The sequence below is a fragment of the Myotis yumanensis genome, unplaced genomic scaffold (assembly GCF_028538775.1).
Source record: "Myotis yumanensis isolate MYYU_CA2020_CCGP unplaced genomic scaffold, mMyoYum1.0.hap1 SCAF_7, whole genome shotgun sequence".
NCBI classification, from domain to species: Eukaryota; Metazoa; Chordata; class Mammalia; order Chiroptera; family Vespertilionidae; genus Myotis; species Myotis yumanensis.
In genome coordinates, this window is record NW_027223758.1 from 30,573,459 (window position 1) to 30,596,308 (window position 22,850).

General features: G+C 48.0%; 1 protein-coding gene across 3 annotated transcripts in view; it reads left to right on the forward strand.

Moving 5' to 3' along the window:
* Positions 1 to 17,645, forward strand: part of DNAAF9 (dynein axonemal assembly factor 9) — a 130,205-nt gene extending 112,560 nt beyond the window's left edge. For 2 of the 3 annotated variants that reach the window (XM_070419993.1, XM_070419994.1), the window contains exons 30-37: positions 3,016 to 3,151; positions 6,238 to 6,324; positions 9,257 to 9,363; positions 9,678 to 9,752; positions 11,546 to 11,751; positions 12,866 to 12,931; positions 13,791 to 13,884; positions 14,431 to 17,645. In XM_070419993.1, coding sequence (XP_070276094.1) covers positions 3,016 to 3,151; positions 6,238 to 6,324; positions 9,257 to 9,363; positions 9,678 to 9,752; positions 11,546 to 11,751; positions 12,866 to 12,931; positions 13,791 to 13,884; positions 14,431 to 14,543 — 884 coding nt within the window. In that variant the 3' untranslated portion in view covers positions 14,544 to 17,645. Of the gene's footprint in view, positions 1 to 3,015; positions 3,152 to 6,237; positions 6,325 to 8,256; positions 8,311 to 9,256; positions 9,364 to 9,677; positions 9,753 to 11,545; positions 11,752 to 12,865; positions 12,932 to 13,790; positions 13,885 to 14,430 lie in introns of those variants that run through there. The other variant, XR_011472115.1, reaches the window with a different exon arrangement.
* Positions 17,646 to 22,850: the final 5,205 nt, after the last annotated feature.

Genomic DNA, 22,850 nt, shown 5'->3' on the forward strand with positions numbered 1-22,850 from the left:
AGGATTATTTACAGTGAGAAAAGGACTGTATTGCAGTCCCAAAATGATGTTGTGTATTACAGAAATAAAAGGATTAGGACATAATCTCAGTGCGTAAAAAGCTAGCAAGGCTCATTATAATGTTGCCTTGAATGCAGAGTGACACATTTTACCAACATGCGCTGCTCTTAGAAGTATCTATAGATAGATATAAGAGGTGAACTTTGTTTTCTCCAGGGCTACGGGAAGTCTTTCACCCAGACTAGGATGGTCAGATAAACCTCAGAGATGTCTGGGCACTGTTGGGAATGGGCCAGACTGGCGAGACCTTGACAAAATCTGGGTACCCACTCCTTGATACAAACAGAAGGAAGCTCCTGAACCAAGCAAAATGAAAACACCTATGGTGGCCTCTTCACCCTGAGTTCCAGATAACTGCTGCACCTGCTGCACGAGATGGCATTTCCTCTTGACAGGTGGCAGTTTGCATAGCTGGCCTAAGGAATGCTAGGCATAATCCTCTTGCTTGTTTCCCTATAAAACAAAGCCCCGTTTTTATGTCCAGTTCTTGACCTAGAATTCCAAGCCCACAGGGTTTGCCTATGATGGTACTTGTGAGGCAGACAGTACTTCAGGCAGAGTGCCTCTCACCTTTTCCTGGATAGGACAGGCCTGTTTGTGACCCTGGAAGTATACACTGCTTAGGTTGGTATGTTTGCACTAGTCTGACTCCAGTTTCTTTGACCCAAGAAGATACTAGACAGAATCCTAAGGCCTTTATTAGTCTTCACTGAGCCTTTCCTGGCTTCTCACTGCAAGACCCACCACAGCTATTCTCATCTTCTACCCCTGGGAATCTGAGGGCCTCTTGCAGCATCCGGCTTCTGTATCTGCCATCTCCGGAATGTGCTGAGCCTTCTAGAACCCTGCCTGCTTCCCACTGTGCCACATTCTGAGCCTGGCCACCTCACCTTGCCTGACTGTGTTTCCAGAGGCCCCAGTCACTTCCTGTGGCTGCACCAGCACATGGGGTTCTGGCATTAGCTCACCAGGCTGTCCTTCCTGCCTCCCCTGCAGCCTCCAGAGTGACCTTCCTAAATGGGAAAGGGAGCACAGGCACCACCAGTGTGACCTTCATTAGCAGGCTTCCCTGACACTCTGGCTGAAGATGGTGCATCTTTTTCTTTTCTTTTTATTGAATGTATTGGGGTGACACAGGTTAACAAAATTATATAGGTTGAAGATGCTCCAATTAATGTTAAAGCTTCTGAACAGAAAGGGCATGCAAGGAACCTTTTAAAATGGAATAAACAAAATGCTAACATATTCTCCATTTGAATTTCTAATCATGTGCTGTTACCAAAACTAGGTCTTACATGGAGACCTTAACAATAGAGGTGTTTTGTTTTGTTTTTAATCCTCACCCGAGGATATTTTTCTATTGATTTTTAGAGAGAGAGGAAGAGAGAGTGAAAGACAGAGAGAAATATCGATGTGAGAGAAACACATCGATTGGTTGCCTGTTGCATGAGCCCTGTTCAGGGCCTGGGCTGGGGAGGAGCATGCAACCAAAGTACGTGCCCTTGACCGGAATCGAACCTGGGACCCTTCAGTCCGCAGGCTGACGCTCTGTCCACTGACCCAAACAGGCTAGGGCAGCAGTAGAGGTTTTGAGTGTGTTAGAAGCTTATTTAAAAACTAGAGGCCTGGTGCACTAAATTTGTGCACTGGAGGGGGTGTCCCTCAACCCAGCCTGCAACCTCTCCAATCTGGGACCCCTTGGGGGATGTCCAACTGCCAGTTTATGCCCTATCCCTATGGGCCTAAACTGGCACTCGGACATCCCCCTCACAATCAGGGACTGCTGGCTCCCAACCACTCGCCTGCCTGATTGCCCCTAACCGCTTCTGCCTGCCAGCCTGATCACCCCCTAACCACTCCCCTGCCAGCCTGATCAATGCCTAACTGCTCCCCTGCTGGCCTGATCCCCCCAACTGCCCTCCCCTGCCAGCCTGGTCCCCCCCAACTGCCCTCCCCTGCCAGCCTGGTTGCCCCTAACTGCCCTCCCTTGCTGGCCTGGTCACCCCTAACTGCCTTCCCCTACAGGCCTGGTTGCCACTAACTGCCCTCCCCTGCCAGCCCGGTTGCCCCTAACTTCCCTCCCCTGCCAGCCTGGTCCCCCCTAACTGCCCTCCCCTGCCAGCCTGGTTGCCCCTAACTGCCATTTTCTGCAGGCCTGGTACCCCCCAACTGCCCTGCCCTGCTGGCCTGATCGCCCACAACTGCCCTCCCCTGCCGGCCATATGTGACCACATGGGGGCGGCCATCTTGTGCAAGAGTGTGATGGTCAATTTGCATATTATTTCTTTATTATATAGGCTTGTGGGTTTGTGTGTGTGACTCCTTCTCAGCTGTACACTTTGAGAATCTACTGGTTAGCACCCGATATATGGTTAGTGCCTGGTAAATGTGGTCTGAACTGGTGAAGGTGATTGACACCCACTCCTGATGAGGTTAAGTACAGGGAATGCAGAAGGGCCCCTTGATGAAGCTCAGGATATCAGCTGGAAAGGAGAATTAAGAAGATAAGAGGGCCCAGCAAGTGTGGCTCAGTAGTTGAGCATCAACCCATGCACCAAGAGGTCAGTTTGATTCCTGGTCAGAGCACATGCCTGGTTGCAGGCTCAATCCCCAGTAGGGGGTGTGCAAGAAGCAGCCCATTGATGTTTCTATCTCTCTCTCCCTTCTTCCTCTCCCTCCCTCTCTCTCTCTCAAAATCAATAAAAAAAACATTTTAAAAAAGAAGATAGGAGATTATGAAGTTAAGGCAGCTACAGTGTTGAGGTCATGCACTCCAAGAGGTGGCAGAAAGCGGAACAGAATGATGTCTATGTCCCTTGGTGTTGGGGAACCGGGGTGTCTATACAAGGGGCTACTGGAAGGGACAATCAGGGGAGGGAGCAAGGGCCCATGTTGGTGTGAGCCCTCATCCCATCAGGACTCTGAAGGCTGAACTGTTCTTGGTTTTATTCCCAGGCCTGGTGAGTAATGTGGTGTTCACCAGTCATACCACGGAGCAGAGGCACCCGCTCCTCGTTCAGCTGCAGAGCCTCATCAGGGCTGCCAATCCTACCACAGCCTTCATTCTTGCAGAAAATGGGATTGTCACCAGGTAAATTTATCCCGTTCCCTTCACCCCACAGACCAGGCATCTTCTCAGATCAGCAGCTCCCCTCTGGTAATGCACCACAGGGTCTCACTGTACCTGAGTCTTGAGCCATTACAGAAGTGCTGATGCTGCGTGAATCACCAAAAGGACACTATGTGTCAGAATCCTGTCCTGTTTTGAGATATTTTATTTTAATGCATTCACATTTTCATCCATTAAGGAATGGAAGTCAATAATTTCTCAAGTTCCTGTGTTAACATGTAAGAAAAATTACATAGAGAACATAGAGAAATTATCTTTTTACTTCATGGACTTGGGTCCAAATTACAAACTAAAAATAGATCATTGGTGACTTTATATGTGTGTGTACGAAAGCATCTGATTGTATAGCAATTTTGTTTGCTCAGTAAGGACACTAAAAGGTATATATTTTTTATATAATTTTGACTTTTTTAGAATATATTTTTATTGACTTCAGAGAGGAAGGAAGGAGAAAGGAATAGAAACATCAATGATGAGAGAGAATCATTTATTTGATCGGCTGCCTCCTGCATGCCCCCGACTGGGAATCAAACCCCCAACCTAGGCATATGCCCTGGCCAGGAATTGAACTGTGACCTCCTGGTTCATAGATTGATGCTCAACCACTGAACCATGCTGGCTGGGCTAGTTTTCACATTTTAAAAATTGATTTAAGTAAGGGAGAGAGAGAAACGTCGATTTGTTCTACTTATGCATTCATTGATTGATTCTTGTATGCGCCCTAATCTAGAGATTGAACCCTCAACCTTGGCATATCAGGACAATGCTCTAACCAACTGAGCTACCCAGCCAGGCTAGTTTTGACTTCTGAGCAATGCAAATATTTTACATATTCAAAAATTAAATGAAACAACAAGGAGGGAAAAATCTAAATACAAACAAAAAAGTGAAACCATCTGCAATCACACACACACACACACACAAAATAATTCAAGTAACTTTTTAACATAATCCTCCATTGGTATCCTGATTCCAAACAGCATCACTGAATAGAGAAGGGAGATTATAAATATGGCCCTAGCCAGTTTTCTCAGTGGTTGGAGCTTTGGCCTGTGGACTGAAAGGTCCCCGGTTCAATTCCAGTCAAGGGTACATACCTTGGTTGCAGGTTCGATCCCTGGCTGGGTCAGAGCATGTACGGGAGGCAACCAATTGATGTGTCTCTCTCACATCAATGTTTCTCTCTCTGTGTCCCTCTCCCTGCCTTCCACTCTGTCTAGAAATCAGTGGGGGAGAAATATCCTCCGATAGGATTAATAATAAATATGAAATGGGAAAGGTGAGGGGAAACCCTGTAAATGTTGGATTTGAATTTGGGGGAACTCAGTGTAAATTTATTATTTTTATTTATTTATTTTTTCTGGCTCTCCCGAAGGAGGCCTCCACCCAGGTGCTTCCTGCACCTGAGGGAGCCGGGGCTGCACCGGCGAAGGCCGGGGTCCGCGTGGGCGGCGACCTCGGTCAGCCCCGGTCGGCCTTGGCGTTGGCGCCCCCCGCCCCCCCCCCCCCCCCCCCCCCCCCCCCCCCCCGGCGCGCGGACCACAGCTCCTCGGAGAACCGGCCCCCCCCGGAGGTCGCGGGGTGGGCCTGCGGAGGCTCCGCGCCCCTTCACTGCTCGCCCAGGAGGAGGCGGGAAGAGCCGCCCTCCGCTCCTCCTCTTCTTCCCGAGAGGTCAGAGCCGGAGACCAGAGCCTGCCCACTGCGGCGAGCCTACTAAATTTATTATTTTTAAAAAGGTATATTTACGAGCTCTTTCCATTGAAAGGGACCAGAAATACTAATGCCACAATAAACACCCTACCTCTAGATCTTGGTTTTTATGTACCAATCCACTGTCAGGTATCAGGACTCCTTGGAGAACTGGCTGATTGCAGGTCTAGGGCAGGTACATTTTTTACACAAAAAAGGAAAGATTTGTGTAGATATGTCAAAAGGATAGCGGAACTATCTTATGAAGCTGTCAGTAGCCAAATTTGGGACAACTTGAGTGTGAGAAAGAATAATGATAATAATGGGTTATAGCACATGGAATAAGGTGAGTCTATGTGATACTAAAAAAATGAAGAGGGGCAGGATACTAAAACTCTTTTAACAGGCAAATGCTAATAAATAAATAAGGATTTCTAGAACTAGAAAGTCAGCATCTTGTAACCTTTGGTATAATAACTTGGTTTAGGCAAAAATCAGTGGATGCTCAGTAGTTGACAGATTGTTGAGGAAAAGGATATTCACTAGTCTCAGAGTATCACTCCACAGACTACTTACTACGTACAAAGAGGAAAAGTACCTTCACAGTAAGAGGAGAGGGTCTTGTAGTCATGACATTGACCAAATGATTCAACTTAGCAAGGCCACTAACGGGACAAATTGGCATCGTGTGCCTACGTCCTGTGATGCTATGGGAAGGACACATCACCTGGTATTAATCTTGCCAAAAATGTTTACCTGAATCTAATCATGAGGAAACAACCAGACAAATCTAAGTCATGGGACACAAGACAACTGGCATATAGTCTTTAAAAAGATTAATGTCATGAGAAACAAACACACAAGAAAGTTGGAGGAATTGTTCCAGATTAAAGAAAAATAAAGATTGTAATTTTGATAGGTGATACTTGATTGAATCCTGGGTCTCCCTAACCCCTAGAAAGGGAAAATTTGAAAATGGATGTATACTAAATCAATACTTCTTCAGCTTTAATGTGCATATGAATCTCTTGAGGATTATTAAAATGAGGGTTCTGATTCAGTGGGTCTGGAATAGGGCCTGAGATTCTGCATTTCTAATGAGCTCCCAGGTGATACCAATGCTGCTGGTCCACAGTATTAAATTCCTCGGGCGTGATAATCATATTGTGGTTCTGTAAGATAATGTCCTTGTCCTTAGGCGATGCATACTGAAATACTTAAGGGTGAAATAACAGAAAAAATGCATGCATTTGTTGCTTATATGTGTGTGGGGGGACGGTGGAGAAAGAAAGCAAATGTGCAGGTTAAGATTGATAGTCCTAATTAATCTGGGGGTTTTTTTCTGTATGTTTTCAAAGGAATGAAGACATTGAGCTGATTCTGTCAGAAAACAGTTTTTCAAGTCCTCAGATGCTACGATCTCGATACTTAATGTACCCTGGCTGGCAAGTATCATCATTGAAAAGTAGCTGAGATTTATTTGTAAATCCAATGATTTATTTATTAACAGCAAAAGAGAGAGAGAATACCAGGTGTGCTATACGAGGGTGTCCATGGCAGCTGGAAGGACCTACCATGTCCCAGCAGCAGCTGACTTTTCCAGGAGCCCAGTGCTCCCCATCTTGGGCTCCAAATTGGGAGCCTTACTGCATGTTGAGACTTAAGGAGACATCCTGTGGGCACCAGGCACGATAGTGTCCTGTGTTTCCTCTGGCCTCTAGTGAGGGTGAGGTGGCTGACACAGAACCAAGGAGTTGTAACCTTCCCAGGTGAGAGAGTCACTCCTGAGAATAGTCAGTCCTCTAGGGTTCCTTCCTGACAGCTAAGTTCCCTGCTGATGGTGCCCAGAAGATGTTTCTTCTCTCCTGGCAGCCTCCCAGCCTGTGACCTTCTCCTCCAGAGGGGAGAAGAGAAGGAAAGAGACTACAAGGTGCATTGTAATCATACTAATACCAGCAGCTCACGAGCACTTACACACATTGTTCTAAGTATGGTAACCACTAGCCACACTTGACTATTTGATAAAATGTAAATGAATAAAAATTTAGTCTTTCAGTCATACCATACTTGATTTGAATCACATCATACTTATACATAGGTAAGTGGGTCATCCCTTTTTCCTGAACAAGGCAGTTATATCTTAGATACAAAGAAAGAGATGGAGCTTCTGAGGTGAAACCCTCCTCTGGTGGCTGCAGATGCGGGCCCTTTTGCTGCCCACACCTATGGGCCTGGGCCTGAGACTTCTTCTTTCTGCACCTGTTGCCCAGGGAATCACCCTCTTCCAGTCCATGCTGACTCATTCTGGGCACGTGAACTGAGCTCCGGATACACTTTCCTGGAGGCAGACTGATCCAGGAAAGAGCTGGGTATGAGGACCTCATTAGAAGGTTCTGTGAGTCTGGAGTCTGAAACCTTCCCTTGATCAGGAAAATCAATGATTGTAGACAATCAGCGATGGAGGGGCCTTAAAATCCAGGGAAGGTGAGGGAGGGTGGGTGGGTAGGAGGTGATCAACCAAATAACTTGTATGCGTATATGCATAATCCATGGACCATAGACAATAGGGTGGGGAGGGAGGGGGCTGGAGGGGATCAATGGAGGGGAAAAGGGAATATATGTAATACTTTCAACAAGGAAAATTTTTTTTTTTAATCACCCTTCAGGCTCTCCTTTCTGAATTCTTTCCTTGGATTCAGATAATTTAGTCTTTTAACAAGATGGCAGCCATCAGACTCCTACTCATCCCTAGATATTACTCCCCTCCCTCCTTGGGTCAGGGCCACTACCTCCTAGTGAATGGACTTCAGCTCCAGGATGTGCTCATTCTGTGCTGTGAAGATTCTTAGCCATTCCCCTTCCACGGCCTCTGTTCTCATCGGCCCCGCCCCCACCTCCCTGGTTGAAGGGCGTGTTTCTAGCCTGGGAGGAAACCTTTCCCTTTTCCTTTAGCCCCTCCAAATTCTCCAAAGGATTCGGGCTCTGAGCACAGAAGCCCGAGTAACTCATGGTCTCCAAATGGCTGTCTGGGTTGGGGGAGAGAAAAAAGACCATGGCAGTGTTGCAAAAATGTTATGCTACTACCCAACTTTAAGAAATCACAAAGAGTAAGATACTTTCAACAATATAAAATTCAAAACTGCAGTTGCTATTTTAAAACTAAGGAAACTAATAAGAAAATACAGCCCAGCGGGTATGGCTCATCAACCTATGAACTAGGAGATCACAGTTTGATAACCAGGTTTTGGGCTTGATCCCAAATAGGGCAAGTGCAGGAGGCAGCTAATCGAGGATTCTTTCTCATCACTGATGTTTCTATGTCTCTCCCTCTCCCTTCCTCTCTCTGAAATGGATAAAATCATATTTTTTTTAAAAAGAAGATGAAAATACAGTAGACTGGAGGAAAATGATTGCTTCAAATGTGACAAAAGGTTAATATAATATTTAAGAAACTTGTTTGGTCAGTTAAGAAAAATAGCCCATTCCATATAGATGTGGACAATTCACTGAGGATCAAATACAGATGGCAACCATGATAGCAATTCCATGTCAGTAATATTCAAAATGTAATATGATGCTTCACTATTATTTTGATTGATACTATTACATTTAAACAAAAATATCTATAGTAACCATTGCTAGGGAATTGTTGTGAAACTGGAATGCTCACCTACTGCCAGGGACAGTGTAAATTATTACCCATGAGATGGTTACACCCTCTTCTGGACTGATTCCAATCATGGGGATTCATCTGAAGGAACTAATACAAAAGGAGAAAGGACAGGTCCATCACTTTTGGAAGCTAGTTGATGGGAGTTTATTATACTACCCTTCTACCTTTGCATGTGTTTGAAGTTTTCCATATTGAAAGGTTAAATTTTTTAAATGCTCTGAATATGGCCATGTTCTGAATGAGTCTGTGGCAACATTATGTCTTCTGTACTCAAAACTGAGAAAATAGTGCAGAGCTGCCTCAGCCCTTTAGTTCCTTCTGGAGAGAGTGTACACACCAAATATACAGTCTGTTAAACTACCCTCAGCAATGGTGGAGCATAGTTGGAGCCCTTGAAAGAGTGGGTGGGGATCCTGAGGAAGAACTCTAAGGGTACCAGGAAGGACCCCCTGGTCTCAGGTGGGACACTGCAGGCTTCAAAGGTCAAAGGGGTATTTGACATCAAGAAACTACTAGTCTAAAGAGGTAAACCATTCTTCCCAACCTCAAGGTGAAAGAAACATATATACATTTAAACAAATGTATTATACACAAAATTGTGTACAAGTAAGAGAGAATGCAAATATTACAGGATAAATAATATGTAGTTCATTCCAAAGTATTATATAATACTGTTGTACTTACAATTTTTTAAACCTTTTAAGGTATGAAGGTAAATTTGATGCTGGATCAGTCTTTCCATTAATGGTTCAGATCTGCGTATGGTTTGGTCGTCCCTTGGAGAGGACTCGCTTTATAGCCAAATGTAAAGGTAAGCCCTGGCCGGGATAGGTCCCAGGCCCAGTAAAAGAACAACAAGAGTTGTCCCTGTTTCCTGGCACCATTTTAGTTTTTTGAATGCTGTCTCCTCCTCTCCATTTGGGTCTGAAAACAGGCAGAGGGATTTGAGAATGCAGGAATCCCCCACCTCTGGAGCCACTGGGGAGGAATGGGTGGGAATAGAACCCATGAACCCAGGACCCTAGAGTAAGATCCCTTCCTAGTCCCTAACCCTCCCAGCGCTGCCACTCTGAACTTGACCTCTGCCCCCAGGTGGGTAACAATCCTGTCCTCTTCCTCCACCAGCAATTCAGTCTTCTATCAAGCCAAGTCCTTTCTCTGGAAACATCTACCACATCCTGGGCAAAGTGAAGTTTTCAGGTAACTGAGGGGTTGGATTTGGGAGCCCTGCACTATGGAGTTCATAGCCTCCATTGGTGCTCTGCAGACTCTCTCCAAAACCCTCCCCTCTGGGCCTTACACCATTGGGCTCTTTCAATCACCCCTCTCTGCCAGGGGCCCACCTTCCTTCAGGTCCTTCTGCTCCACAGTGGAGGATCTGTCCTCCTTCCCCTGGATGGCCTGCCCAGGGCCTCTCCTCACAGCTCCTGGACTTCCTTGTTCCAGAGACTCAAACCATCATCCATGGTTTCTTTCTAGACCTATCACCTTTCTAGAGCTACCCCAACACTGAGATCTCCAGCTTCTGATCCATGTCTGTCAAAGTCACTTGCCTTCTCCCTTCTGTTCAGTAGGCCTATTTATCAGCCTTAGACCTCTGGAGCCTTCCAGACCTGAAGTCTGTCTATCTGGGCTGGGGTCAGAGAAGGCCTCAAAACAAGAAGGAGTTGCTCAACTCAGCACTGAGGAAGGGGAGACTGTTCCAGAGAAAAGGCACAGCATGTGCTATGGACCTGAGGCAAAAAGGCACACTTCAAGAACCAGAAAGGGCTTACTGTGGCTGGGGCTTAGCAGGAGGCAGGGATTGTGTCTGTTAGGTTGTCTTTGGCTCTTACAACAGAAAACCCCAAATCAACTAGCAGGTGTTAGCTACATACCAAGAAGCAAGAGGTCGGGCAGCTTAGCAAAGCCACTGAGGACCCAGCTAATGTGTGTCTCTGTGTTCTTCCATTCTTGATGTCAGTTTGTCCTCAGGTACCCACCCCTCATGGTTGCCAAGTAGTGCTGTAGGTCTAGGTGTCAAATCCAGACACAACATCCAGCTGATGGAGAGGCTGGCTCTTCCTGTAGTATCTTTATCAGTGCAGACACCCTTGCTGAAGTGCCTCCTCCCAATTCTTCAGCAGACTTCTCCCCTTGACCGGAATTCAGTTGCTATGCCTTCCAGGATCCAGGACCCATGGGGAATTGGTATTGGAGGAAGAGAGGGCTGCTAGACAGGCAGCCATCAGTGTCTGCTACAGGGAGCCATTGAGAATTGTAAGCATGGAACCATCTGGGTCTTCAGATGAAAGAATTAGACAACGTAACCTTTAAAAAGGAATCTTTCATGGTCTTTAACCTGTACCATTGGCCTAAATTATATTACTGAATTTGAAACTTTGGCCCTCTCTTCAAGCCCCTTGCTCAAGCCCACTTCCCTCAGGCGCCAACAGACAACCCCCCACCTGCTTCAGGGGTCTTAGTGCCTTTGTCTTCCCTCTCCCCCATCATCAGCTCCTTTTCTTTATTTACACCTACTCTTGACCCCTTGCTTGTTCAAGGTTAACCTCTCTTGTTCTGGATCCTTTTCTCATCCTGCCTTTTAGAGGTACCTTTATCTTTTCTCATGTCTCCAGTCAGTCATAGCCCAGCTTCTCAGCCTGTAAACCTTGTCCCCTCTTTTCTATTCCCATCCCGGTGACCTTTCTACAGCACTTGTACTGTGGACACGCCCTCCTCCCTTGGCCCCTCAGGCCTCTGTTGAGACCCACCCCTCCAGAAGGGGGCCTTTCTCTTATAGTCCCCTTCTAGGTTATATCCACCTGATCACTTGATCAACCAACCTACTCCGCCCTCTCTTACTTCATCCTTTCTAACTTGCCACCAATTATGTCCGTTCTCCCTCCTGTACATGTCTCATGAGTCTGTCCCTGACCATAGACCCTGTGTCAGTCTTGTGTAGCCTTATTCTTTTGGGGCATTGTCTCTGGGACTGACATGTGTTCTTGCAGACTCTGAGAAGACCATGGAGGTCTGCCACAACACTTTGGCCAATTCCTTGAGCATCGTGCCTGTATTGGAGGGGCCGACGCCACCACCCAACTCCCGAGGCACACCTCAAGACAGCAGCGGGCAACAGGAGTGTTACCTCGTGTTCATCGGCTGCTCCCTGAAGGAAGAAAGCGTCAAGGACTGGCTACGGCAGTCTGCTAAGCAGGTAGTTTTTGAAGCTCAGACAAACTTGGCACAGATGTGGCTAGCACACCTCAGAGCTGCTGCTGGCCTTGAGGCAAAGGCCCCCCACAGTCTCCCTGGTGCCTCCCCACTCCCCACCGCTCAGCTCAGCCAACACTTTCAGGGACACTTAGAAAGTGGGAGGCAGCCACTCAGACAAACTCAGGGCAGACTTGTTTTCACAGACATTTCCAGTTCTACTTCCACAAGCAGACTGGGGTTACTAGGTGGCCTCGTAGGGCCTGGGTGAAACCTACTTGTTCCATGTGGACCCTGGGTCAAACTGATGTTCCAAACTCAAAATGTCATTTCTTAGCTGAACCTTATTCAAAACTCTCCTGTGTTCTGAGCCCAGAATCTCCTATTCTTGGGCTTTCCCGCTAGAAAGGAATTAACAAAGATATGGGAAGAGCCTTTTGCAAATCAAGACTCCAAGTATGGATAGCAGTGAGCCCGGGGCCCTGGAGACAGGTGCCAGGGAAGGGGAGGCTTCCTGTAAATGCACACAAGCACCTTTAGCCCAGACACACACACACACACACACACACACACACACACACACACAGGAGTTATGGAGTTAAAATCCTTCAATACACTGCAAGCTTTCGGTGCTAAGCCTCTTAGCACAGCCTTGGGGGTTTAGCTCATCCTAGAACTCTGGAAAAAGCGTTGACTGGGGCTTGGGGCCTTTGTAGATGCTCAGTGGAAACCTGTCTTTTATACTGAGGAATGGCTGCCTGTAGGCTTTGTCTTTCTCAGACCTACCTGGATAAACTTGATGATGCTTGACTATGGGACCTCATCCCTTTGTCTACATGTCTGTCACTGGTGGGCCTTAGGGATGAGAATCTGCAGAGGCAGGAACATGCCTATTTGCAGAAGCACTGGTCTCTCCTCTGCCACTGTCCCCCGGCACACAAAGCTCGGGAGTGGTCTTCTTGAGGGGCAGACAAGCAGGATATTGTGTCCAGGTCATGCCAGTGCTTGCTTTCCCTCCACTGGGGTCTTAGTCATATAACTGGCCCCTTGAGCCCTCACCTGCCTAGGTACTCCATCAGCTCTGTTGGGACCTGACCCCTCCCTCCATCTCTGCACAGAAGCCTCAGAGGAAAGCCCTGAAGACCAGGGGAATGCTGACCCAGCAGGAGATCCGGAACATCCATGTGAGTACCCTGCCCTAGGGGCTTAAGGCTCGTCCATATCCCAAGGCTGTCCTTCCAAGCTTGTGTAGCTTCATCCTTTGGGATTTTCTGGTGTCACCTGGGCATGAGATCTAGGAGCAGTTGAAGCCCTGCTTTGTCACACTGTTCAAACAACTGAAGTTGTTCTCTCCTAATGTGTGAATCTGAGGCCAGGACAAGAGGCCCCTTGATGAGCCCTCTTGGCCTCCAGGCTGACTCCCAGCCTCTGCCCCAGTTCCTACCTCCACAGGAGACTTTTCCTGACAGGTTTGGAGGCAAAGACTAAAAGGAACACAGGCCCCAACATGAGCCACATCACCAGTCCCAGTAATGTGCAGGTGGGCAGAGAGTGCTCTGGGACTCCAGGAGCCCCTGCTTTGGACGTGAGGAGAGCCCTTCATATCCAGGACCTACAGGACCTGGGCAACCCTGGGTGCTTCTGGGCAGGACACCGTGGGCACCTCAGAAGACAAACCTTCAACAAGGTCTAGTGCAGGTAGTTTATTTTGGAAATGATTCTAGGAGACACGAGTATGGAAATGGGAAAGTAACAGAGAGAAGGAAGGGGAGACAGCCAACAACGGGTATGTTATCGAACCAGGACCACTGTGGACAACCAGTTTCTTCTCACCAGGGGCACCCAGAGTGCCTCCCCACGAGCCTGGAGACCTCCATCAGTCATTGCCTGAGAGCTGCTGTGGGGAGGCGTTAACTCCCTGACACACAGCCTCCATGGAGTGGGCTATCTTGCAAGGATAATAGGTTTGTTTTTGTTTTTAATGAATGAGTGAATGATAGAAAGTGGTCAGATAAATCTAACAGGACTCTTTTTTCCCTGTAGGTTAAACGCCACCTGGACCCCCTGCCTGCAGGCTACTTTTATAATGGCACCCAGTTTGTCAATTTCTTTGGAGACAAGACTGATTTTCACCCACGTATCCTTGGGATCTGGGCCTGGGGGTGTCTGGAAGCTTATCTGTAAGGAGAGTGTCTGCTAGAGGCGAGGCAGCCCTGCCCTGGAGCAGGCTGGGTTCTGGGAGCAGCAAATCAGAGGCAGACTTCATTTTGGCCTCTTAAAGTCAATTGAATTTCTCCTTCATTCAGTGCTTGCTGATATAATCCTGTGGGTTGTAGTTTAAATGCAGCTGCAGTGACATCCTCAATTCTGTGGTCATCAAGGTCACAATTTACATGTTGGAGACGGGGCCTGATTACAGTAGTTAATCTGTGAAAAGGTAGATAGGGTGCTGCTGTGTGCTAATGAAAGCTGAAGGGCGCAGGTCTAGACCTCATGAAGGACCCTGTGCCAACCCCTGCCGCATTCTTTGTAGCTTTGGTGCTGTCAGTATATAAAAGAGCCCATCAGGTACCCTCTATGCAGGCACTACCTCATAGTCCCCAGCCCCCGCCCCGCCCCCCCCCACCTGCCCACAGATCCCTCTGGGCCAGGCTCATGGCTCTCTTCCTTAATGAGATGCCAGTCATGGACCAGTTCATGAATGACTATGTGGAAGAAGCCAACCGGGAGATCGAAAAGTATAACCGGGAGCTGGAGCAGCAGGAATACCACGATCTCTTCGAGCAGAAGCCTTAGAGGAAGGCTGCAGAATGTCCACTCGAGATGGACAGGACGGGTGTCTTAGCCTCAGTTCCTCCAGAGGCCCCTCCCGCAGGGGCTGTCTTCGTTCTCCTTGGCCTTTGTGTGCTGGCTTGAGTGCATGTTGTCTTTATTCTCTTTGCAGCGCTGAAGAGCATCACCTGCACTACTGATGTGGGGGGATGGGTCCGCATGGAGCATGAGCAGACAAGGACTGCAGTGTGTGTGGCTGGCAGTCCAGGATCTCCAGGTCTCTCGCAGTATCTCCTATGGGTGGTTGAAGCACTGTGTGCGTGTGGGGAAGCATTTGGGGTGCACAGAGGAGCTGCTAGGATGCAGAAGGAACCCTAGCTACCCAAATTGGAGCCACCCTTGGGGAGGGCCAGGCCACCACAGACCTCAGGCCTCAAGACAGTGCCCCAGAAGAGCCTTATCCCAGTGCCTGCCTTCCTGGTCAGGCTCCTCCCATTGAGGGACCTGGCCCTGCTGGCCCTGGGCCAGTCCGGGGGGGACAGCACAAGCTCTGCCCCAGCCCAACCCAGAGTCAGCTGGGGCTGAGATCAGTAGCTGTTCTGAAATGAGGGGCTTGTCCTTACAGACTAAACTGGAAGGTGTCCTGCTTTCCAGAAGCATGTGGCTTTGAGCTGACACAAGCAGTCCCCTCAGGATTGGTTTTGAGTCCCCTTACAGTATCACTCCCGTTTGCCTAATTCAGGGGCCAGAGCAAACCTGCTGCTGAAGGCTCCCTGGTGATGCTTTGCCTCACTGCTGAGGGGAGCATCCTGCAACTGCTCAGTTTTAGGTCCTGATCATTTTTTGGAGTGTCATTGAATGGGGTTCAGTCTCCAGCACCTAACCCTCCCCTCAGCCTTACCAGAGAAGGTCTGGTTTTCGGCCACAAACTTCAGGAAACTCGTGCCCCCAAGCAGGTATGTCCCATGCTGACCTCCAGAACTAGTGTGGAGAAGGGGAGGTCCCAGGCACCGGTATTTAGGTGATGTCTGTTAGGACTTCAGCGCCTCAGCTGCCTAGGTTGTAAATGCTTTCTGAATTTCATGTTGTTGTTTTGCATGCCTTAGGAACAAGCACATAGGCGAAACCAGCAAAGTTTCCAGTAATGTAGTGGGGTTTTTGAGAAAGGCCCCTGGTGCAGAGGAGTCAGAGAAAGGATGGAGCACATGTAGTTTGTGTGCCTGGTCACACAGAGGCCTGCATGCAAGTATGAAAGCAATTGTGTGGGCTTGTCGCTACCACATACTTGTACTAGGAAAAAACAATTTGTATTTGAAACCAAATGAACAAAACTCCAGTACTACTGAGTAAGCAATCTTGCATGAAGAAAGGCTTCTGAAGACTCGTGTTCTCCAGTCCCAGCTCCCAAAGCTGCTGGTGACAAGGCCCCAGGTGTGGAGCCCAAGTCTGGGAGCCCCTAATGTCTGGCTGGCCAGAGTTTGGGGTTCACAGTGGACTTGCCTCTGCTCCAGAATCCAATAACATAGATATTAAGTGCAATTGATTAAATAAGCAATGAATTACTTGTAGCTTCCTTTAGCTCTACCGAGCTCTTTTTAAAAACTCAAACTTGAGCAGCCTTAGAAAAGGGGTGGGTGGGGTGGGTGGGACCATTTCCTCCAGGTGGGTTGCTGTGAAGTTTTAAATGAAAGCTCCAGATCTTGGAACTCGAGCCATTTCCTGGCTGCTGCACAAAAGAGTTTTTAAAGAGGGGTCGGAACCCGCCTGTAGCAGCGGGTCTTCCCACTGCGTGGGCTGTACTTACGTGGTGGTCTTGGTTCTGACCATTGTCCGGAGAAATGCTCTCTCACCAACTTGCCCCTCTTAGAGGGAAAACTGTGATTACCTCAACCAGAATATGAAACTGTGATTGAAAAAGTCAAAACGTTAAGTTTAAAAGCCAAGTGGCAAAACTGGCTAAGGCCTCCTTAGACACTCCTCAGCCTGCTCAGGAGTGTGAAGGGGCACATAGGTGAAAGGGCATTTCACTCCTTGGGGCACACTCTGTGCCTGATGAAGAGATACACTAGCAGTGCGCAGTGTGAGCTCTTTGAGGACTGAGGCCGGGGGTGCATCCTCCACACTGCCTCTTCCAGAACCTGCGGGCCTCTGGGTTCTGACCGTGAAGTTTAATATCCACTTGATTCCTCCAGGTGGAGGGTGGGGGCTTGGCTGCCTCTCGAGGAAGGGCCAGGGCACTGTGTTTTAGATTTTTGACCTTAGAAGTGGATACTAAGGACCCAGCAAAGACATCGGGTGAGGGTTCCTAGGGACAGGCAGAAGTCCTCCAGGGGCTGACATGCTTTTTGCCAACTTTCCTGTTAGCAGCTTCAGTTTTATATCACCCAGAGTGAGTGTGATACTGTTGAAATCGCTGAAGTTATGGGTCATTTTACGTTTTGATGTGGGATTTTTTATTTTATTTTATTTGGAGGGAGGAGGCAGAAATTGGAGAAAAGGGATTACCCGAGGAAGGGGCGGCTGGCAAGGAGTTAAGTTGGCTCCCCTATGCCCTGGGGCTCTCTGACCTCAGCCTGCACACAAGGCCCTGCAGGTCACAAGAAAAAGTTCCCTCCTAAATTCAATTAGGATTCTGGAGAATTTTTGCACAGTAATAAGCTCTGAGTTGCTCTTCAGGCTTCTCGAAAGGGAAAAGTTAACTCAAAGATTGTAAACTATTAAGTATTCATCCCAGCATGTTGCTGACCTAGTTGGATAGTTGTACCTCAAAAGTAGGTGAGAAATGGCTTCCTTATTGTCTTCGGTTGTCAAATACTAATGACAGAAGAAGAGCTCACTTACGTGCCAAAATTCACTTTTATACTAGTTTTTCAGTGCTTTAATATTTGTAACTTAAATTTTAAAACTCATTTACAAACACTACTGTAACTTCAGTGAAACTGAATTGTGTGATTGAAGCTTTTTGCTTATTATAGTATTTATTACACTACTTAATTCAGTAAATATATTAAAGTAGCCTTCAATTTATTTTTATATTATTTTACATGTTTTTACCTGCAGTTGTGTATTTGAATTGACCTTGGTAACAGATGTGATGCTAAGGACCAATAAACTATCACTGAACAAGCAAGGCCTCCCTTCGTAGCTGTCCCTGTAGACCCAGTCCCGAGGTGTCCTGGGGTGGGGCTAAGGAAATGGCCCACAACCTGGGACGGGTACTTGCCCCTCTGCTTCCGCAGAGAGCCTCTTTGCTGGGGCTCCCTCTCCCTTCCTCAGACCTCAGAGTGGCCTTCAGAATAAAATTCTATGTGGAGAAACCACCCTGGCTTGGGTGTGGGCACTCCCAGGGTCTCAGAGAAAAGCCATCCCGTGCTTACAGGTCCCTATGAGTCGTTGCATCCCCAGGTGCCCCACCCTCATCTCCAACTGCTCAGCAGGGCTGTGGGTTCTGTGGGTTCTAGGCTGCAGCAGGAACCATTGCTTCAGAGACCAATCCCCTCGTTTAATCCCAGAGCTCTGCGAGGCAGCCACTCCGCCTTACAATTCGGGGACAGCCAAGGCACGAAGGGTGCAGTACCTGTCCCAGGTGGCAGAGCCACTGTCCTTGCCCGCCTTGGATTGCAGACACCCTCCCTGGGCTCCTAATGGCATGGGCCTTGGAACCACGTTCTAAGGCAGAGGACGCAAAGCCCCGGAACTCCAGAGCAGCGACTTACCAGTGTGCGCAAGAATTTTTAAAACATGCAATCCCTGACCATTTAGTCAGGGGCACTGACCTCTTTTTTTTATTTTTATTTCTTTATTTATTTATTTTCTTCTTCATTTTCTTTTTGGCACTGACCTCTTTTCCCTTAGATTGTCAAATAAAAAAACGACAAGCCCTGGCTGCATAGCTCAGTTGCGTAGAGCATCCTGATAAGCCAAGGTTGCGGCTGTGATCCCTGGTCAGGGCACATACAAGAATCAAGCAATGGCACAGCCAGTGTGGCTCAGTGGTTGAGATAACCTATGAACCAGGAGGTCACACTTCGATTCCTGGGCACACGCCTGGGTTGTGGGACTGATCCCCAGTGTGGGATGTGCAGGAAGCAACCGATCAACAATTCTCATCATTGATGTTTCTATCTCTCTCCTCTTCCTTCCTCTCTGAAATCAATAAAAATATATTTTTTAAAAATTAACTAATGAATGCATAAATAAGTGTAACAACAAATCGATGTTTCTCTTTCTCAAAATCAAATTTTAAAAAAATGACAACAGCCAGCACAACAATAGCCTTCCAGTGTGAATGGATTGAAATTACACCTTTTTTGGGGTCAGATTAGCAAAAAAATGTAATTTTTGGTGTGCTGTAGAATTTTAGAAATTAGTTTATGTGCCGGGAGATGAAAAAGGTTGAAAAATCACTGCTCTAGAGGAACGAAACCCAAATGCCCAACTTTCCCCTTGCAGGCCCCAACCCCATCTGCCCAGCGGTTTCCCTGCCTGTGGCTAGGACAGGCGCTTCCCACCACAGGTGGCCTGGAGGGGCTGCCAACGGGCACAGATCACACCCGACGGGGGCGGGGGGGGGGGGGGGGGCCTCTGTCTTTCCCAGAAAAAAGCCAACCAGGGTGGGGCATCGCCTTGAGGCTGCATGTCCACAGAGACCCTGCTTCCTGTCCCACCCTGCACGCAGGGGCCTCCGGACCAGGCAAGTGCCCCAGTGAGAAGGCTTGGAAGCTGGCCCACAGTGAAGGGTGCAGCCTCCCCTGGGTGGGAGGGTGGTGGTCTTGGGTTTGGAGATTCTATGTGATCAATCAGTCACATACAACCACATGCAAAACTGCCTGAGAGGAGCTAAGAGAATTGTGGGAGGAAGTTGGCAGCTATATAATGCACCCCACAAACCCTTTCCTCAGAGCCTCCAGCCTCCCACCTACAGGGCCAGGTTTGAACCTTGGAGTGTCTGTGCCTGTGCTTCTCAGAAACCGCCAGGGGTTGGGAATTACCCCCAAAAAATTGCCAGGGAGGTAAGGGGAGACAGTAAATGGGAAAGGGCTCCTGGGAACCAGAAAGGGAGCCTGTCTCCACCCTGGAGCCCACAGGGGATACTGGGCATGCTCGACATAGGGAGCCCCTGAATCAAGGCATCCAGGTGGGGTAGACATGTGGAAAGTGAAATTTGGAGCAGAGGGCCTCAGGTGAAGCTGCTGAAAATCACAGGGCTCTCTGAGGAGCTTGGAGAAATACCAATGTACAGTGAGGCCTTGACTTACGAGTGTCCCGACTAACGAGTTTTTCAAGATACAAGCCATCTCTCGGCCGATTTTTTGCTTTGAGTTGCGAGCTAAAATTCGGGTTACGAGCCAGCTTCAGATACCCCACCGCTAGTTGGCGCAGTGAACGCCACAACATCAGCCCAGCATCACGTGTCTCACTCCTTCACTTTTTGATTTGACATACGAGTAATTTGAGTTACGAGCTCCATCACGGAACGAATTAAACTCGTAAGTCAAGGCCCCACTGTATTCTTTTCTATCGTACAATCTAGGGAAGAGTCATGCCCAAAGAAAATGACCATATGCCCCATTTCTGATCCATGACAGAAAGGGAATGGCTTGGTTCCTGTAAGAGGAGTCCAGGGTAGTACCAGCTTCAAGTTCAGCTGGGCCCAGGCACTCAGATCTCATCAGAACCCTCACCATCCACGTTCTCCCCTGCAATAAGCTTCCTATATGCCACCAGCAGCCTAACACCCCAAAAGGAAGACCCAATCTCCCTCTCCAGGGGCAGCCCCAAAGTCTGGAGTCCCATTCCCATCTCTGAACCAGTTACAGGGGTCAGAAGTATTCTGAATGGCCTGGCATCGGGTCACTGTGCATTTCCAAGAACCCCCTCCCCCACCACCACCACACACACACACACACACACACACACACACACACACCAGGCTCACTGGGGAGCTGAATCCCCCAAAGAAGAGCTTGCTCCTCAAACCAGCATTACATATCACACTACAGGCCACCCCTGAGCTTTTCTGTTGAAATCAGAATCCTACTTGATTTTTAAAATTTTGCTTTCTGCAAAATTTTGGGGTTTTTTAGTACAAGTGATAGCAAGGACAAGGTTATTCCATTGTGGTGGTGGTGATCTTGAACCAAGGGGAAAACAAACTTTTAATTGAAAACCTTCTGTCCACTAAGACCATTTCCCCCTGCAGACCGAGGAAAGGCCATTATTTGGCACTATAATGCCCCAGTACACCCAGGGACACCAGTGTTCCTCAGGAGCCTGTTTAAGAATCCTTTTATTCCCAAACAAAAGGAAAATCACATAATGTGCGGGGTGGACTGCTGCCCCACATTGGTGAGGGTCAGAAGTGGACCAGCTAGAGAATGATTTTGAAGGAACAATTGACAAGACAAAATGACTAATAAGACAAGAGTGAAGAGGACGACCTCAAGGTAGAAGTGGAAAAAGCCAAAGTGGAAAAAACCCCAATACTGAAACAATTCCAAAAACTTTTTGTTTCATCCTCCAAAAACTTGAAGAAAAATACATTTGTTTATTCACAAATTATTACTGTTTTCCCCAGGCCTCTGCATTGCTAAATTGACCGGACAAAATAATGTGGGGGGCGAGGGGGAGGGGATTTCATCAGGGTCAATAAATTTTATGTCAAACTAATGACTATAAATCTGTAAAAAATGCTAATCAAATAAAGTGTGAACTTATTTCTATTTTACCCTACAATTATTACTGTTTTTCCCATACCAATACAGAAGTTTAATTTTTTTTCCTCTTATGGCTTCAAATACTTAAACTTTACTGGTATGTCTTACTCTGAAATTTCATGCCTGGATGAATGTACAAATAATAGCAAAATAAGGACAACAGGAAGAGGAAAGATGGTTAGATAACCAAAAATTCATGGAAATTTCTAGCCAAAACAACTCCATTTCAACCTCATTGTTTCATAGATAAAAATTATCATAAGACTCAGAAAGACCTGAGGGTGTTACCCTGTGCCTTCCTGCTAACTTTCCCTACCCCGTGCATCCAGCTTCCTGCGAGGGGCTGGATGCAGCTCGTAGGAAGGGTGGTCTGAAGTGGTGCTGAAAGCAGTGTCAGCCCTGAATGGTGGGCTTGAGGCAGGACCTTGGGCAGCCCTTTGACATAGGGGACCAGTGAGAATGAGAGCCAGGGATGTGGAGGACATGGGGTACACAGAATGGCCAAGGAGGGCAAGGATGGCCAGGGGGTTAATATTCTGCCCAAACTCTTAGAAGGCTTCAGGTGTGGGTGATAGGATTCAAATAAAATAGGGCCTGGGGATAGATGAGGGTGGGGAGTCAGCCCTGTGGCTTTTATCCTCGGGTTCTCTGCACCCCTCAGCATGCCCTGAGGACCTTGTTGTAATGCAGACCTCTGGTGTCTTCAGAGGACCTATCAATGAAAATCCTGGGCCCAGCCTGGGGATCTGAATTTCAGCAAGCTCTTGGTGGGCGGGACTCTGATGTGATGCACCTCTGCCTTGGAGGGTCTTGCTAGGAAAAGCCGAGAGGCATCAACACACACAGTGGGGTGGTATGTGGTTATCTCCTGTGGCCACTGGAGAAGGGTGGGCGACAGTAGGTCAGTGTTTGGTGGTGTCTGTTCTCTAGGAGGTTCTTGGCTGAGATGCTGGGCTGTGGAATTGGACCCCAGGTCAGAAGACAGAAGGCCTGACATGAGGACAGTGGAGCAGTCTCCCACCCACCAATAGGGCCTGCAGATGTTCCTCAGGAGAGAGGGGAGGTGAGGAGAGGCCAGTGGAGGCCACGCTCCCTCTCCCAACACCCACCAGCAGCACCAAAGGGACAGTGTGGGGACAGCATGGGCTGCTTACTCTGGGCAGCGGGAGCCCCAAGAAGCTTGTAAAACCGAGTGACTCCAGGGAAAGTTGATGGCTGCAAGATGTGGGAAGCCACATTTGCCAAGGATCCAAGGAAGGCACAGAGGGAAGGAGCGGACTGGAAGTGGAAATAAAAGGACTTGGTGCCCTGACCGGTTTGGCTCGGTGGATAGAGCGTCGGCCTGCGGACTGAAGGGTCCCAGGTTCGATTCCAGTCAGGGGCATGTACCTTGGTTGTGGGCACATCCCCAGTGGGGAGTGTGCAGGAGGCAGCTGAATCAATGTTTCTCTCTCATCGATGTTTCTAACTCTCTATCCCTCTCCCTTCCTCTCTGTAAAAAATCAATAAAATATAGAAAAATATATATATATATATATATTCCTTCCTTCCTTCCTATATATATATATTTTATTGATTTTTTTACAGAGAGGAAGGGAGAGGGATAGAGAGTTAG